Source organism: Meleagris gallopavo, chromosome 8 (assembly GCF_000146605.3).
Source record: "Meleagris gallopavo isolate NT-WF06-2002-E0010 breed Aviagen turkey brand Nicholas breeding stock chromosome 8, Turkey_5.1, whole genome shotgun sequence".
Taxonomy (NCBI): domain Eukaryota; kingdom Metazoa; phylum Chordata; class Aves; order Galliformes; family Phasianidae; genus Meleagris; species Meleagris gallopavo.
The window spans coordinates 20,575,288-20,593,731 of NC_015018.2; the positions used below are offsets into that span (position 1 = coordinate 20,575,288).

At 34.7% G+C, this 18,444-nt stretch overlaps 1 protein-coding gene across 1 annotated transcript in view; it reads left to right on the forward strand.

Annotated features, from left to right (window-relative positions):
* DNTT (DNA nucleotidylexotransferase) overlaps positions 1 to 18,444 on the forward strand; it is a 90,470-nt gene that overhangs the window by 7,312 nt on the left and 64,714 nt on the right. The window contains exons 3-7 of the mRNA XM_019617706.2: positions 2,251 to 2,379; positions 12,161 to 12,331; positions 13,577 to 13,648; positions 16,620 to 16,743; positions 18,040 to 18,172. Of these exons, the coding sequence (XP_019473251.1) occupies positions 2,251 to 2,379; positions 12,161 to 12,331; positions 13,577 to 13,648; positions 16,620 to 16,743; positions 18,040 to 18,172 (629 nt within the window). The remainder of the gene's footprint in view (positions 1 to 2,250; positions 2,380 to 12,160; positions 12,332 to 13,576; positions 13,649 to 16,619; positions 16,744 to 18,039; positions 18,173 to 18,444) is intronic.

Genomic DNA, 18,444 nt, shown 5'->3' on the forward strand with positions numbered 1-18,444 from the left:
AAAACAAAAAATAAAACAAAAAAACAAACAACAACAGAAAACTAATGCTGACTTTCTTTCCTCTACCATGAGGGGAAATGTCACTGTGCGGGAATGCCAGTGTCACAGTGTCCACAGTTACAGCAGCACTGATGTGAGGTATAAATGATAACTACATTTAGCAAGCAAGCTGCCTACCTGTTTGGATGTTTTTCAGTGACTGTCCCTTTGTAATTTACCATAATTTTCTCTTTAGTATAATGGAGTTATTTGAAAAAATAAAAATTATTTTTTAATGCTTGTATTTTTCTCATACACGTCATACTACCAATTATTTGGAGGTAATGTGAGTTTCCAAGATTGCTTGTACTACACCATAGTTTCCTGTGGGCTAAATTTTAGGTTTGTCCCACCAATTGTGCAAATTGTATTCTCCCATCTATTCTTTCCACTAATAAGCAATATACTTCCTAGTTTCCTGATGATAGGAGATCTTCTCTGTGGTTCTCATGTAGCCATCGTAGTATTTCTTACAAATCACATTATAGTAATTAAAGTTTGCTAGACATTTTTTTTCTGTTGATTTCTAGCCTGAGTTTCTTCTATTTTCTATATAATTAAGTGCAGCTATTTAGAAGCATAGCCACTGCTGGGTAAGAAAAATGCTTGGATATCTTTGCTAGGGCAGGTGCAGGATATTCATGCCAGTCTGCCACCCTCTTAAATACTTAGTTACTGTATTCATTTTTCAATCTTCAATTAATATTACCTAGGTAGGTAATGCTACATGTAGACCTACTGTTCTTAGCTAGTGCGTCTAGGTCTTAATGAGAGTAACAGCTAATTATATATTCTATTCAGTAAAATTCTGTTCAGTCTTTTCGTCTGGTGCTGTTATTTCAAGCAGTGTTTTAGCTGTAATCAATCATAGTTTATATGACTTATAATCAGTTGTAAAGTATAATTCATGAAGGTGTACAGGAGTGGATGAGTAGTTGTTGATTCTGACTGAAACCCATCTTGGTCTTACATATAATTTTCTTTTCAGTGTATACTATCAAAAACTGCCATATAATTCAGCACTCCTTCAACTGTGCAAGCGTGTGCCTCTTATATGTGTGTGTGAATGTTATTATTTAATTGCTCTGAATCAAATACAAGGGCAATTTAGCGTGAAAATATATGTTGTGTGTAGTGGGCATATGTGCGTATTTAAAGGTTTGCCTAGTATAGATATCTTTATGCCTGCATTTCTTTTGATAATGGGAAGAAAGGAGTCATCATTCAGTTGTTGGGGTGAAAAGTTTCTCAGTACATCTGTGTGAATTTTTTTTTTCATTAAAAAATTTCCTTGTGGTGTTTGGATAATACAACATGATATATTTCTGACAGATCTGCCAAATCTTTTTAGACAAAATGACAAATAGCAAAAAACCCAAAAAAGTGCTGAGAACACTTTGGGAGTTTTCAAAATATTTGAGATTTGAGTACTTCCTCTGAAAGCAAAGCAATTAAAATACTGGTCACATAAAGTATCAGAAAAGCTGCTGCCAGGTTTTCTTTTTCCAGTTGCTCACAGATCAGGACACTTGAACAGTGAGGACTCTCTTTTGCCACTGGAGATGTGACTGCATATTCTGCCTTTCAGCAGAATTCTTTTTGCACCTTGCTATAGAGTCTCCTGAGGTGGATGGTTGACTTTTTGTTGATACTGGTCCATTTGTACGAAACAAAATTAGGGGAAAAGAGAATGAACATGTCAGCCTTGTGGTTAAAAACCCTCCCATGTAAGATTTCACAGCTGGCACCTTTCCTTTGTTCAGGTGAACACCTGAAAATAATGTCTGAGTGGGGTCAATGTCTTTTTGTCAACTACTGAATTTAGATACAGATCAAAAAAGTGAATTGTATATGTTCTTTTTCTTCTCTGAGTAACATCCCTGATTTTGTATCAAATCTAGTGTTTTCTGGAAAAATGTATCTTTTCTATCAGCCTTATCTACTTTTAAACTCTTGTAGCTTTTCAATTTTACTGCAACAAATGGCAGTGCCATTGAAAACTCTCTGCAAGAACTGACCACAGAAAATGAAAAATTCAGGCAGTCAACACAAAAACTTTTAATGTAGTGGAGCATATGTGATTACTAAATGTTTTTCCTAAGGAGATGTAAGAGCATTATTATTCTCTAGCTGCATTAACAGCTATATATTTCAGGCTCATTTAATGTATTTATTTTGTCATTTTAAGCTATTTGACTGTTTTCTTGTTAGGAACAAGCAGAGCAGTATCCTACTCTGAAAACACCTGAATCGGAAGTGTCATCATTTACTGCAAGCAAAGTATCCCAGTACTCATGTCAAAGAAAGACGACGTTAAATAACTACAACAAGAAATTCACAGTAAGTCATATTTCTTCCATGAAAGAAAACAAAGATAAATAAAATAATTAATACATCCATATTATCCTCCTCAAATTCATAAGTTAAAAAGCACAACTATAGCAATAAAAAAGTTATGTCTTCCATATTTAAATTGAGTGGTAGCTTGATTTCACTTTTTGGGGGCTTTTGAAAATACTGTGAATCTTTATACAAATAGCTTGTAAATGCATATCCTTTTTTTAAAACAAATGATAGAGTGACATTCTGAAAATATCATTTGGTCTTGCATCTTTGACAAGACATTTGACAAGATAGAAGTGGCGATAAGAAATTTTGCTTTTGGGCAATTCAAGATACTTCCTATTTCTTTGTTCCTTTCTCTTTTATCCAAGTATTCAGTAATTTTAAGTGTCTGCTTCAGATTTCCAGTTGCTTAATTATGAAAACAGATTGGTATAATTACTTTCACGTGACAAAAAAGAAAATACATTGTTCACTTAAACGGATACTTTACCAACTCTCATATATCTTGTTTAATGCTCTTACCATTACACAGTTCAGTAGGCATGAAGAACCTGAGTCATGTGGCCTAAATTCCTCTTAAGTTATTTTACATACTGGCTCCTCTTGACTGTCTCTAAACAGCTGATGTTGACTAGTCAATAGGAAACATTTGTCACAGAGTTTTCAATATAATTTAGTCTGAATAAATCTGGAATGTAGTTCAACTATAATATGAAACTCCTCTTTATCTTTTTTAGTTTTATTATTTATTTAGTTATTTATAACTATCATGCTAGATTTTGTGTGATTATAAATGCATACAAATCATACAAATAAGTAGTATTTATTAGATTTAGATAAAAAGAATAACATCAGGTAACAATGAATATTTACATTTACAATGTAAATATTAAGAACCCTGGGAATTCAGAACTAACACTAAATCTAGGAGCAATTCCAAAATGTCTTGATCTGGAATGTGCATTCCAGAATTAACCTGAATTTTATATTGTAGTGATTCTTTGAAATAATCATAAAGTGTACTAATTATATAATAGCACTTATAGTACATAAGTAGACTAAACTGTTTCATTACAAAATTTCCCTCTTTGAGCAACTTGATCAGAATTTGATCCTGCTTTGATCATCATCTTGGACTAGAACCCTGCTGAGGTTCCTTCCAATTTCAATGATTCCAACATTACCAAAACTGCTGCCTGTGGTTACTGCATCTTGCCTCCTGCTAAAAAGACAAAGTTGTGTAATACTGTTATTGTTTAACCTTCTGAAAGTAGTAACTCCTTTTTGCTGTTTACAAAAATCATGTTTGTGCTACTGTAGGGAAAGATGTAATATGGGTTAAAGATTCTCTAAAATACGGCTTTCCTGAAGAGGTAAAATAAGGGCCTTATTTCTACATTTGTTTAAAATGATGGAATGTAGTAGTCCTTTTGAAAGTGAATGGCTCTTTGTTGAAGTTTCTGTAGTACGACATTGTCTGTTCATTCAGAAGGTGAAAAATATAATTGTGATGAATAATGACCATGAACAATGGCTACTGCTATAAGATATGAAGGTGTAGCGATATTTACTTCTTTAAGATATTGGTCACAAAAGGATCTGGAAAATGGTGTTCCTTTTATGATGATACATTTAAAAATTAAGAGATCAAGTGTTAAAAGAAAATTTATTTGCAAATTCTTGCATTACTTTTCCCTTTTCAGATATTGAGAATTATAACTGTTTCAGGACAAGCGGAAATGGTTTTATGTTGAGGCAGGGAAGATTTAGGTCAGATGTCAGGGGGAAGCTCTTTACAGAGAGAGTAGTGAGGTGCTGGAACAGGCTGTTCAGAGAGGTTGTGGATGCTCTGTCCCTGGAGGTGTTCAAGGCCAGATTGGATGGGGTTCTGGGCAGCCTGGTCTAGTATTAAATGGGAGGTTGGTGGCCCTGCATGTGGCAGGGGGGTTGGAGATTCATGATCCTTGAGGTCCCTTTCAACCCTGGCCATTCTGTGATTCTGTGAGTTACAGGGCTTGTCTTCACATTGTTGAATTCCTGAATGTAGTCCAAGATTCAGTTAAATCTTCAGTGGAAAACTGTGATAACAGCAACAGATTTATTGAATGGTTTCTGTTATGCTTGTGTTTCAAGAGAGGAGAGTCCCAAAATTACTTCCAGGTTTATCATTGCAGCAGCTTTAATGTCAGATTATAACTTGTATTTGAATGAATTTAGCTGAATGAATTAGAAGGATTGCAGTTCAATAACTAATAAGCTGAGACTTCCTTCAGATATCCTAGATATCAAACATTTCTGAATCTGAGTAGAAATTAGGTTTTCTAATGACAAAGATGGCAGTTTTTCATCCTTCTACTTTGAGAGAAACTGTTCTGAATTCGCACAGTATCTTATTGCTGGAGGTGGCACTGGACAAGTTGATAATGCCTAAATATCTGTCTAGCATCTGTGTCTTGAAAGTCATAGTATAACTCATTAGGACTCTTGCTCTTTTTCTTCACCACCAAAGCTTGCAGTGACAGCTGAAGGCTTAGGTATTTATGGCCTGCAGAAGTCTGCCCGTTTCCTGGAGACCTGCCAGTTTGTCTGCATAATGTCACAGGATTTTGGCTTCCATTTTTTTGCAGTTATTTTGTGGATTTTGTGTTAAACCTGTAATTCATATTCTTCAGTAAAATTGTTCCAAAAGATTTTTCAGTGGAAGCTCTTATCAAATACACTGAAGTGTTGGTATAATTCACTTGTGTATGCTGCGGGCAGCCAACCATTAAATGACAGATTTTTCCTGGCTCAATGCTGTATGTTCCGAAAATTAGATCCAATCAGTCTTGAATTACAGTTTGATGATAATATTTTGTTATAACAACTTCATATTGTGAGACAGAGTTGAGAGAGAGTTCAATTTTCTTAGAGATTTTCTCCTTTCTTCTGTTAGCTGAAAAATTTTGAGATTTGATATTGCCTACTAGAGGGGCACAAAGTTGTTATTTTCTTATGCATTCTTGGATGAACTCACAGTTTTTTCCTTTTTCTGCACTGTGTCCTGATGCTCTGTGTCAAGTTCTTTTGAATGAGAAGCAGTTAAGTTTGTGAAAGACTAGTATTTACTTTTGACATCTTTTTGTCTCTTTGTAAGGGTAAGAGAACAGTTGTTAATATATCAGTGACATGCATACTGTCAGGAACTGAATCTGCTGATTTCTTGGGAGAGACATGTGGGAGGCTTTAATTCTGGAAATAAAACTGCAATTAGTGAGAAGTTTTTATTCAAAGTAAAATTCTATATATATTTCAGAATAAAATACCATTTTGAAAATCAAATGGCAGTGAGATTTGATAAGAAACGAGGACAATGACGTGGTTTAGTACATGTTAAATTTCTATGTTCAGCTGTTTCATGTTTCCTTTATAGTGTAAGATCCAGGACAGAACTTAAAGAAAGTTGCAGCAAATTGATTTTTATGTCATGGAAGAAGCTACAGCATTGTTGACAAAAAATGGTCAGGTTTTCATGACCATGTTCTGTATGAAGTAAATCCCCACTGAAATTATTTTTTCAAGCCTGGAATAGTACTGCAAATCCCATTGTTTGTATAAAATGTAGGTCAAATATCATGTCAAAGACAAGAGTGTGGCATTGCATGGCAGCTTATGGAAAGCAAACTCCCTCTGATTTGTGGAGTCTCATGCATTTTTGTGTTACATACACTGTGGCCTCATGATCCACAGTTTAGAACATATTGCCATGGCATTACTGATTTGCATGATTTGGGAGTGCACCTGAGTATGTAGCTTGGACTGCAGCTATTCAGATGAATAAACATATAAAACAAAAGGGCAAATCATTTCACCCAGAGTTTCTACTGTAACGTGTTTATCTTAAGTTTGCCTTAAATATTAATGCTATTCTCTGGTAATATTATTCTAACATTCTTCTCTGCTGATTTTGTAAATAGTTAGCCATTCTTCCCCTGTCCTGCTGAAAATATACACTTGGCGGCCGCATTGTGTTTTCACGTGGTAAAATAAATGGAGTCATTCTGCTTCACCCACAGGGGTTTGTTGAATTTGAATATTAATACCAGGCAGCAACAAAATTCAGAAAGACATTCTTCTGTGAAGAAAACACAATCAAATTCTTACAGAAGAAACTAATTAAGTCAAAGGCAAATGGTTATGTGATTCTGAGGCATATTGCTAATGCTTCCGAGTGTTACTCTACATGGCTGTTACTCATGGTAATGAGAATATAAATACTTAGCATGGGAAAATGCCTGGTTTTCTTTCCATTTTGCTAGAGAAAAAAGTAATCCATATTTTATTTTCTCTTCTTTTTTTTTGCCTAAAGAAATACACAACAGTTATGTCAGTGGTTCAAACACTTGTTATTATTCCATTTTAAGGCCTCAGGAAAGTCTAATGAACTTGAGATTTCTGTAGGTAGAAAACAAACTAACTGAATGCACACTAAATAACATACTGACTTACTGACATAGCTTACTTCAATGAAGTAATATCATGAACGTTATAATTCGGATTATGCTATTTCTATCTGTTATTTTCTATCTGTTAGCTCCTTTGTTTCTCCAGTTGATGTAACATGACATAGTAAAATCTTTGGACCGGAACAAGTATTGGGCTTTTCTGTTCTGTTCAGAAAATGTGGAGAAATTCAGATTGAAACAAAATGGATCATTTAATTTATATGGGAATTGCTTTCATTAATTCTACAGGTTGACTCAGATTTTTGAGTTCTTGAAATAAGAACTTGAAATGATTTATTTTGCTTCTCTGTGTATATAGAATGTATACATAAAGACTCCATGTCTCTTTCCTTTGGCTCTTGAAATTAGGATTAATTCTGGAGGAAGTTAAAAGAAAATTATTTGAATGTCTTGGTCATTCTAAATCTCCTTTAAATCACTTTGGCCAGCTTTGAATAAATATGGGCAACAGCAATTTTATGAGAACTAGAACCCACCCTTTGGGTTTACTAGTTATTAAATAAACTTGAAGTGTTAAACAGTGATTGAGAGAAAAAGCAGTTCCATTCATCTTGCTGCTCTTAATATAATAGTATAGGTAGTAAGGTATAATGTGAGATTTCCTATTTTCTTTTTTTTGTTTAGCGCACTTAACCCACCAAAGAGATAAATATTTAAGTTCACCGCTATAGTAGTATGATACTGTTCGTTCACTCATGCTACAGTAGCACTTGCAGGCTCAAGTAAGATAGGGTCTTTTTCTTTTTTCATAAGGGATGCTGAATAACGTAGAAGACAATTCATGCCCTGGAGACTTTACAGCCCTAGTAGACTGCAAATGAAAAATAGCAAGGGAAACACTGGCAGGGAGGTCTGAACTTTCCAAGTACACAAGGCAGAAGAACAGTAGATACAGGCGTGAAAATAAGACAAGTGACATGCCCATGAAGCTATAATGCTTTACTTACAAAATAGATTAGATTTAAAATACTTTTTCAAAATATCTTCCATCTGATATTTTTCAATTTAATAATGGAAGTGTCTGTTTTTACAAAAACTTTAGACTGTTGTTAAAAAAAAATATTGCAAGTAGTAGTGGGACTAATCTGAAAGTCTTAACATTAGAAGAAGGGTATTATGAAGTATAACCTGGAACTATTAACTATTTTTGCTTTCCTGAAATGTGAGTGGCCTCATGCACTCTGATATTCATGTTGAAAATTCTTCAGGAGACAGAAAATAGCAATGCACTAGAAGTTTGGTGTATTTTTTTTTTTTTGAGAATCATTCTAATTTATTAGTTGATAATTTTGTTCTAAATTTTGACTCCACTGTAATTTCTAGCTTTTATAATCTAATATTTTAGTGTGCATTTTTACTTGTGCCTGTTTCTTATTCATGTTATGGCATTTTTAGTATTTATCTTAAGTACTAAATGTTAAATAAGCTTCAAAATTTCTGTCAGCACATTAAGCCTCTTTACTTTTAACATAAATCAAAATCCTTTTGTACTTTTGCAACTGACCAGTACTTATCTTGAAGCCCATCCCATCCCCAAATACTTCCATAGCCTAAGTCTCATTCACATACATTTCAGTTTCAGGCACAGATGGGCCATTTTTGATAAATAGCTTTCAAAATAATACAAAGCTGAAATGTAGCTCAACTATCTTTTACACTGAATTAAAGCAGTCTCTACAGAATACTACAGAGGTTATGAAAATCCTCCATGTTAGAAATCTTAGAAATTTACTTTCCTTTTTAAACTAGTATTTGTTAAACAGGCAATCTGAGTATTCATCTAACTGATAAAGAAGCTGGCAAGGTGCTTTCTGTATAAAGTACTGAAGCTTAGAGTAACATTAGGGGTTAATGACTTTCTTTTTTATATCACCTTAGATTTCATGAGTTATCTTATATTTTGAGGTATGTTTATATTATATATGAGTTATCTTATATATCCTTGAGATCCCTTCCAACCTGGGCCCTTCTGTGATTCTGTGATATTGCAAGCTTTTTCTCAGCTAATGTAGGAATTCCATTTCCCTTCACCACCTGGAATATTATCCAATATGTACTAAAGCATTGAACAGGCCGTAACTCCACTTGAAGATCAGTTACTTTTATTTTATGTATTTTTTTTAAAAGCAGAAAGATTTTATAAAAAAGAATATCAAAAGTAGTTTTATGTAATTAATTGCAGCACTTTCAGGCACTGTTTTGTACAGGGAATAATGCATATTCAGTACTGTTTGTTTATTTAAAATAGCTTAATGAGCTCTGCGAAGGCAGGAAAACATTGAATAATGCAAACTAGAATAATAAAAATGCTTTGATTGTTTTCTCATTGACTGACTGTCAACAGTCTCTGAGTAAAATGCTACATGTGACTGCCTTTTTCAATAGTGGTGGGGATACAGCTTTGCTGTAGACTGGCCACACACCAGTAGAAAGGGGCTAGAACCTCTATGAAACAATAATGTTGGTACATGCGGATACATTTATCGTTATGACTGATTCTTTAGCGTAGAATGTCTGTTTAAATGCCCACAAAAGTGTATTACTATTGGGGGTGAGAGGAAGGTTACACAGACTTTTCAAGTTTCCTAATCTAGAAGATGACTTTCCTATCTGTCATTACTACATCCTGCTGAACAAGTACTTAAAAGAGGTGTTTTCTGTGTGTGTGTTTTTTAGATTATTTTAAAAGGAGGCAACTACTGTAACTTTTTGGATCAATCCCTAGTTAATGCTGTGTCAACCTACACTGAGATATTTGTTGCCAGTTACTCCTTTCTTCAGCATTCATGTGCTCTTTAGCATACATTGTAAAGAGAACAAAAAGAGCAACTGTAATTTTGTGGGTGGAAATGTAAACCTCACTTGAAGAAAAGTTGTGACTTCAGTGTTAGGAAACTAGGAATAGTAGTATCTACAAAGATATTTTTCTAAATAGTAGGAAAGATTCTTTGAAACTGCTGGAGACTAAGAAGATTAAGAACTTGAAAGAACACTCAAACAAAATAAACACAACAGCATAGGAAACATCTGACCACTTTGGTTCTGTACTGCAGAGGGCTAGCTGAAGAAACTCCCAGATCTTACATTTTTCTAAACAGGTCTTTCCCAAGATGTCTGTCATGAATTGTTACGAATATGGAATTGCACTGCATTTATTAAGCTGCCAAATAAGTGTGCAGCTAAGTGGAGGATTTCTTGGTGAGATGGACAACTGATGATGGACAACTGATGATGGACAACTGATGACCAATCTTTAGACTTTACTGACTACTTAATAACTCTTTAATCACAAAGTCTTAATTGTTTTGTTTTGTTTTGTTTTTTAACAATCTTAATTATTGAGAGTTCACTCAGAAAGCAGAACCCTATTTGTTTCAGGGAAGTCTTCACTAGAACCAACCAGCTAAAGAGAATTGCATGTATGAGCTCTCCCTAGAAGATAAATAGGCTTGTCCAGAATATTGTTCTATAAGAGAAAAGAGGAAAAGGTCTATTTCAACTGGGGAGCTTGAGAACAGAGAATGAGCTTTTGCATTAATGTCTTATGTTTTATTAATAGCTATCACACAAATGAGTCGATAAATTAGATGCAAAAGGTACTGTTGGTTGACTATGTATTAACTGGGAATACAGAAAGGACCAGAGAATAATAAAAATAAGTCACCCGTAAAGGGAATGCAAACCTCTAGTAAAATGCCTGCTTCACTATTTTCATAGCGTTTGAAGTGTGAAGAGAAAGATGCAGAATGCTTTGTCATAGTTGCACTGAAAAAAAAAGTGTTTTTGTTCAGCTGAGGTTCAACTGTTCGACTGTTTCTTCTAAAGACGTATTGTCAAGCTAATTGAGATCTCAGGTTTTTATCTGATAAGAGGAAAGCATTGCAGATCCTAAGGTCTGTAGATACGTTTTCTTCAAAGCAAAGCCTTTAATTTACTTTGAGACCATACTGTTAATAGTCTAAACAATACAATATGTCAGATGATCTGTTTTTCTAGAACTCACCAAGCTGAATTAAAAATAACAAGTAAACAACCTACGCTCACTGTGAAAGGCATATTTAATTTTAATAACTTTTCTGTTTTTATTATCTAAGGGATTGTAGCTCAAGGGTGGTGGTGGTGGTGTTGAATAGATCAGGCTGATTCCTTTGATGCAGGATGTGAAATCCTATTCTTAACTCCGTGGATGTTATGAAGAAATCACTTCACTGAGTTTGCCATCATGGCATTGAGTAGTGTTGGGACTGACTTCCTGTTCACTTGGAAGTATTATGCACATAGTATTTTGGATGCCTAGGGCCTGTAACTTGACTTTATATTTTGATATAAAGCACAATTTTTGATATGTGCAACAATAAAAATCAAAGTAAAATCTAAGACTTTTAAAAAACAGTATAAAGGTGAATTTAATTACTGGTTAATTACTTACCTGAGGGCAGGAAAAATCTCTTTAGTCTTTTCCACTCCTACTATTCATTTCAGTCATTGTTTTAGTAAATCATCTGCTGTCTCCTGGTATATGTATCACAGGGTGATTACTCACTGTTATTCTTAAAACTTTTCTGATGAGCTCCTGAAATACATCTCAGTGAAATGCAATTGCAGACAGATGCACACTGAAGGCCACTTTATTATTTTATTATTTATCTTATTGGTTAAAGAATCAACAGGATTAAGTTGGAAGACAGGAAGGATACTCAGCAGCTCATAAATACAGAATGTATGGTGCTTTCAAGACTTGGAACAGCTTGCTACTCTTGAGAATCTGATGAGTAAGAATAGGATCTCCTGCTGGGATGCAAGACTCTTTGTCATGCAGGAACTTCAGAAGTCTTTCTAATAGTGTTTGTTTATGGTCTGCAATTAGTCTGTCCAGTGCCATCTGAATGGTGCACAGGGTCCTCCCTAAGTTCCAAGTGTGGGACTTTAGATATGTATTTTGAACAGCCAAAGTCTCTTCTGGAGATGGTACACTCTGCAAATCTGAGAAGAAAGCATTTAATTTTGCAACAGTGGAATAAATTGAGGTTTTTTTTGCAAGGCTTCATTAAGAACATGGTCTTCTAAAGGCTTCCAGCTGACTAGAATCTGGAAGTTTTTTTTACCTTAGAGTGGTTATGAGATGACACTGAATTTTTGTGATGAACTCCATCTTTTCACACTATTATAATTAAGTCTTTCTTGACTTGGCATACAAAGTAACTCTTCTAATGAGTGTATTGAATAGCTTTCACTAATTTTGTTTCTACCCCCTCTCTCTCTTCTCCCAGGATGCCTTTGAAATAATGGCTGAAAATTATGAATTCAAAGAAAATGAAATATTCTGCCTGGAATTTCTGAGAGCAGCTTCTGTGCTGAAATCTCTTCCATTTCCAGTAACCAGCATGAAAGATATACAGGGATTGCCCTGCATGGGAGACAGAGTCAGAGACATTATTGAGGTAACATACCTCTGCATTCGCAGCCAATTGATCTTTTCAAGTCTACTTTTAGAGGTCACAGAATATAGCATTAATGTTTGCATGCGTTTACTCAACTGTGTGTATTTTCTTTAGTAACAATATATTATCCTTGATACTAGGGATTCAGTGATTCCTTGAATCCTTTTATAGTAACATAAAGTTCTGAAACAGAATGCTTTCTCTTATGAATAAAGTTAAATCACAAATAAGTGCAAATAAATAATGCAGTGTGAGAGTTATATGTGATTTTTAAGGACATACTCTGATTTGAATGTGACAGTTTAACAGTAATAGTTTTGCTTATATAACATCTGCCCTTGGCAACATCACTTTTCTCATCTGAATGCTTTATCGGAAATGCAATTTTTGCCAAACTGGTAAGTATTTTAGTACATTAATGTTAAATCCTAACTTGCTCTGAATCACATCAGAGCCTTTTATCTAGGTGAAGGATGAACTTTACATTCTTACAGGAACTTGAGAATTCCCTGCATTTTTCTTTAATTCTTGGCCTTTTCAGGACCCTGCATCTCAGGTACTGTTACTGCAACAAGAGCTGATCAGAGTGTCTCCAGTGATTGCAGAGGTCATTGCTGGGTGTTATGATTCAGTCTGTTCCTATTCTGCCTCACTCCACCCCTTAAGAATGCAGCCTCTGAAGAGCTCCTTGTACCTACTACCTGAGGGCTGGGAATTCAATTATGACCCTACAGAAAGTAGAATGACTTTTTGTTGTTATAAAAATGTCGTCTTTTTCTCATTTTATTTTTTCCTCCTCTTATCAGAGAGATTGAAGGAACTGTACATTCAAGAAAAAAATCTGGTTTTAAAATACTTTTACTGTTAAGAGAAATAAACTCAAGCAAATAATGAAATTTAATTTTCATAGCAACACATTGATAGCTTATGATAAATGTCTATTTTCTGGCTGTAAATTTATGAGTAAACAAGTAGTGTGAAATATATTTCATGATCCCAATTTCTACTTCATCTTTGTGTAAATGTATAAGTAAATAAGTACTGTGAAATTCATTCTGTAGTCCCAGTTCCTCCTTCATACTTCAGTAATTTTCTGTCTCAGAAAGGACTGCAGATTTTAATCCTGATGGAATAAAACAATGTGCTTGCTAAATAGGCTCTCAATGTTTTTACAGGTTGATAAGACTTTTCATTAGATTATTTCATTTCATCTTGATTTTAAAAATAATGCTTTTCTCTGTTCAGGAGATCATTGAAGAAGGAGAGAGCTCTAGAGCTAAAGATGTACTAAATGATGAACGATATAAATCATTTAAGGTAAGGAAGTATATTTCCTTCTGATTAGTAAGGAATTTACTGATAGAACTGTCTGTTTTATAATAAAGAAATATCAAGTATAAATAAAGAATAGATATTGAATAAAGAGAGCATGGAATAACTGAAATCAGCTACCTTTATAGTCATTATGATGCATACACAGCTGCTCTTAAGCTTCAACTGAGCAATCTCTTTTTCCTTAAAACAAATGTAATGCATTCTCTTTAAGTGTAATACAGTGTTTGTTCTAGCGTTACTCCCTCCCCCGTTGTGTTATTGCAATAATACTATACCATTCTGGTATTAAGAGAATACTGGATGAAATAGATGAGTCAGATCTATTTTGATTCTCCTTTGAGTGAAGTAAAAGAAAGAGGACTTGGAGATATTTCTTTGTCAGGCAACTTGTTGCTTCAAAATCATTGTCACATTTCTGCATAGTTACAGGAAACCTAGAAAATAAATACCACATTTCCCATTTTTTTTAAATATTATTTCTTAAATATTCTCCACTGGAAATATGTTTTAATTTTATCTGCAGTTTTAATCTCTAAAATATCCTCTGTGTTTTCAGAAAAAAGTCTTAAGGGAAATAAAAGGATTGGGACTGGTACATTCCGCTCTGTATTATTTGCCTTAGCTATTTAAGGCAGTTCCATTCTCTCTAAATCGTAACAGTGGTATGAAAAGACATTCAGATACAGTAATAATCGTCAGAAAAGAGGTGAAGATTCTCATGTGAGGCAGGATTCAGCAACCAGAATTACTTATTAATGGTAGTAAAAATTGAGGATCAACAATTATATATTGTACTTCAGAGTTTAAGAAAATACCTTTAGAGTTTAGAATAAAACCTACCAGAGGACGTATCTCCAATATGTTTTATGCGTTTTTTTCATGTACCAAATTACAACAAACCAATGTGGATCTTTTTTTTGGCTGAGTGCAGCCCCAACCATTTGTCTAAATTGGCTGTAGCTGGTTTTGTTTTTTTTTTTTTAATCTGTATCTAGGTAAGTGAAGATCGTAGAATCATAGAATGGGCTGGGTTGAAAAGGACCACAATGATCATCGAGTTTCAACCCCCCTGCTATATGCAGGGTCGCCAACCACCAGACCTGGCTGCCCAGAGCCACATCCAGCCTGGCCTTGAATGCCTCCAGGGATGGGGCATCCACAACCTCCTTAGGCAACTTGTTCCAGTGTGTCATCACCCTCTGTATGAAGAACTTCCTCCTAATATCTAATCTAAACCTCCTCTGTCTCACTTTAAAACCATTCCCCCTTGTCCTATCACTATCCACCCTCGTAAACAGCTGTTCCCCCTCCTGTTTTTATGCTCCCTTGAAGTAGTAAGCCACAGTGAGATCTCCCGGAGCCTTCTCTTCTCCAAGCTAAACAAGCCCAGTTCCCTCAACCTTTCTTCACTGGAGAGTTGCTCTAGCCCTCTGATCATCTTAGTGGCCCTCCTCTGGACCTGCTCCAAGAGCTCCACGTCCTTTCTGTACTGGCGGTCCCAGGCCTGAATGCAGTACTCCAGATGGAGCCTCGCAAGACCCGAGTGAATTTCATAATATTAGCAAATTCCTAATTTTCATTGTTTAACGTGATTCTAGTAACTATTGCTAATTACTTGTTATGACTTTAATGATCACAGCTGGTCTCAGTGTTGCAGTTATCAAAACACTGAAATAAACACGCTGTGTTATTGATAGAGGGTATGACACTGTCAATTCTCCTTCTTATGGAAGTGCAGCAAAGAACAACTTGACAGAATTCACTTTTACCAGATAAAAATGGGAATTCTTGTGTATGCCATTTAAGAAATGTGCTGTCTGTTATGCACTGCTCTCAGCACTGTCTTCAAATTGACAATGAATATTAATGGACCTTATGGAAGAACTACATATTCTTTTTTAATCCTAAAAATTTAGGCAGCAGCATAAAGTTCACTTTAAGTTCTGTCTCTCTATTAATTAAGTTTCTTGGAATATATCTGAATCCTGTAATAGGCCCTTTTGAAGACGAAGCACTAGGAGATAAATTAAAAGATAGTAATCAATTTAAAAACATTCTTTCGTAAATGACCGTGTTTCAGATAGAATAGGTAATTTCATCCATTATATACAAAATGTATTTTTAATATTATCCAAGATTTTCACTCTTTTCTTTATCTAATTATTTCTAAAGAATTAGTATAACTAGAAAAACACAAAATATCAAGGTTGGAATTCAGAGATTGTAGATTAAGTGGAAAATGGCAGCTATTCACATCTTGCATACCTATTCTTTAAATTACGTAAAAGAAACTACTGAGAGTTTCTGTACTGACAAAGTGAAGAAAAAGAACATGCTTTCAGTAGGCATGAAAGCTTTTCCTCTTGTTTTCATATTTCTGTTAATCTGTGATATTGATCTACTGCTTACATCTGTGGTTTACATTGGTGATATGTTGCCCAATATCTTGGGAGCACAGTGATGCCACCTAAATGTGTACAAGCGATAGCTTGTAGTACATTAAGTAAATTAAAAAAAAAAAAGTAATTTCAGTCAAATTAAGCAAACAGTATTGAGATGCCTTCTAATGTATAAAGTTGGTTTGAGGTTATCCAGCTACCTTATGATTCTGTTTCTGATTCAGGGAAACAAATAGTCTTTTTTTTTTTTTTAAACCACTGCTGAATGTGTACATTTAACTAAATTACACAAAGATGCTGGCATGATACCTTATTGAGTAGATTTCACTTTAATGAGAACTACCTACACATAAAAACAACTGTCTGCTGAATATAACTATACAAAAAAAGGAAGCTGAATCTGTGTATTTGTAGTATGCTATTTTTTTTTAATCTTCAGTGTAGGATACAATCTGCCCACTATTTTCACTGTGAAACCACCTTGTTAGCAACTCATTGTTAATTTACTTCCCTTTCAGACATACCTGAAATGTGTTTTTTTTCACTGACTTTAGCAATTTACTTCAGTTTTTGGAGTGGGAGTGAAGACATCAGAGAAATGGTTCAGAATGGGTTTACGAACTGTGGAAGAGGTAAAAGCTAACAAGACCCTGAAGCTGTCAAAAATGCAGAGAGCAGGTAAGGTGCAAGTGCCATTAAAAACTCAGTATCTCTGTACTGTGATTACTTGAGACAAGAAGGCGGTGGTAGCACGATTTATTTGTAAGTTCAATTTCTTGACACAGCATCTTTTGAATATTAAATTAGTAGGTTAAAACAGTAATTAGTATATTAGGGTCCTCTAAAAATGGTGTCATTGAACAGCTGTGAATGTGGATCTTTTTAATTATGCTGCACAGGTACCCAATGAAACATGTTTTATACACAAAACTTTTAATGGGTCATTATTAGAGAGGCTGTGAAAAAACTCCTACAGCAGAAAAGCTCAGAACTGCTTTTCAAGATGCAGCCTGCAGTGTTGTTCAAGGCTGCTCTAATCTAGTGCAAATTAAGATTTGTGATGAAATATTTGCAGAATTACCTTCATAATCCTGGTGTATCTTATCTTCAGAGTTTTAACATAGTTAGATGAACAGTGTTGCTGCTCCAAAGATTTTTTTGTGTGTGCCATTTCTCTAAATAAAGGAAATCCTTTAAAGAAAAAAAAAATCCATTACATTAAGAAAACAAAACATGACATTACCATCACGTAATTTGATTTTTGCAGCTTAGAATCCTTTGGATTGGCAAGCTCTTTCTTTTCTTTCTTCTTTAACATGTGTTATCTCAAAGTGTTGAAGCAACCTGCAGAATTGGGCTCTTTTCATACAAGAACTGTGATCAGGCATGAAGAAAGCTGCAGTATTTTACATACCCACTAATTCTCTGGGGCCCATATTTGGGCTGGAGTCCATTTCAGGAAGTGTTCCCTTTTAAGTGGTACATCCAAAATGCCATTGGTGAGAACTAGTAGGTAAGTGAGAGTAATTCAGGTTCCTAATTCAGGATCTCATCAAGTGGGAACACATACTACTACTACTCTGACTGCTATGCTATTATAACTGCTGTTCATAAGAGCAATGTAATTTATAAAAACTACAACAAGGAAGATGAACCAAGGAAGAAACTCTTCTGCATGTGATTCCACCAAATCTAAGGCAGGAGGCTGACTGTAGGAATGGTGTGAAGATAGAAACAGATCAAAATATATTTCTTTACATAACGTATTCTAAAACAAACCTCTAGTTTCAGATTCAAAGTTACAAATTTCTTTATTTTTGTAATTAGCTAGGATTTCCTTGTCCTTAGTACAAATTAAGTGGCTTGACTTCCTGATGAGAGGTGTCTATATATTTCACACTGGGCTTATGTAATGCTAAGTAGATTTTGATGATTTCACAGAGTGATTAGCACTTTTTAACCTTTGATTTCCAGGGTTTCTCTACTATGAGGACCTTGTTAGCTGTGTATCTAAGGAAGAAGCGGATGCAGTAAGCTTGATTGTCAAGAATACTGTCTGTACGTTTCTACCAGATGCTTTAGTTACCATAACTGGTGGTTTCAGAAGGTGAGTGAAAACAAATGAGCTCACTTAACTGTTTCATTCAGATATGCAGAAAATAATATCTTTGTCTTGTAAATCAAAGAAACTCAGTGAAAAATATCAGAATTTGGTTTTAATTTTTTTAATTTTTAATAGGACTGCAGTCTGATGATATTCCTAGGTTCTTGTGTTTTATTATTATTGCTTGGTTTGTCAGAACAAAATCCATCTAAGAACAGCTTGCTGGAAAAATGATACTGAGATTGCTTACTGTACTTCACTCTACTTTTTTTTTT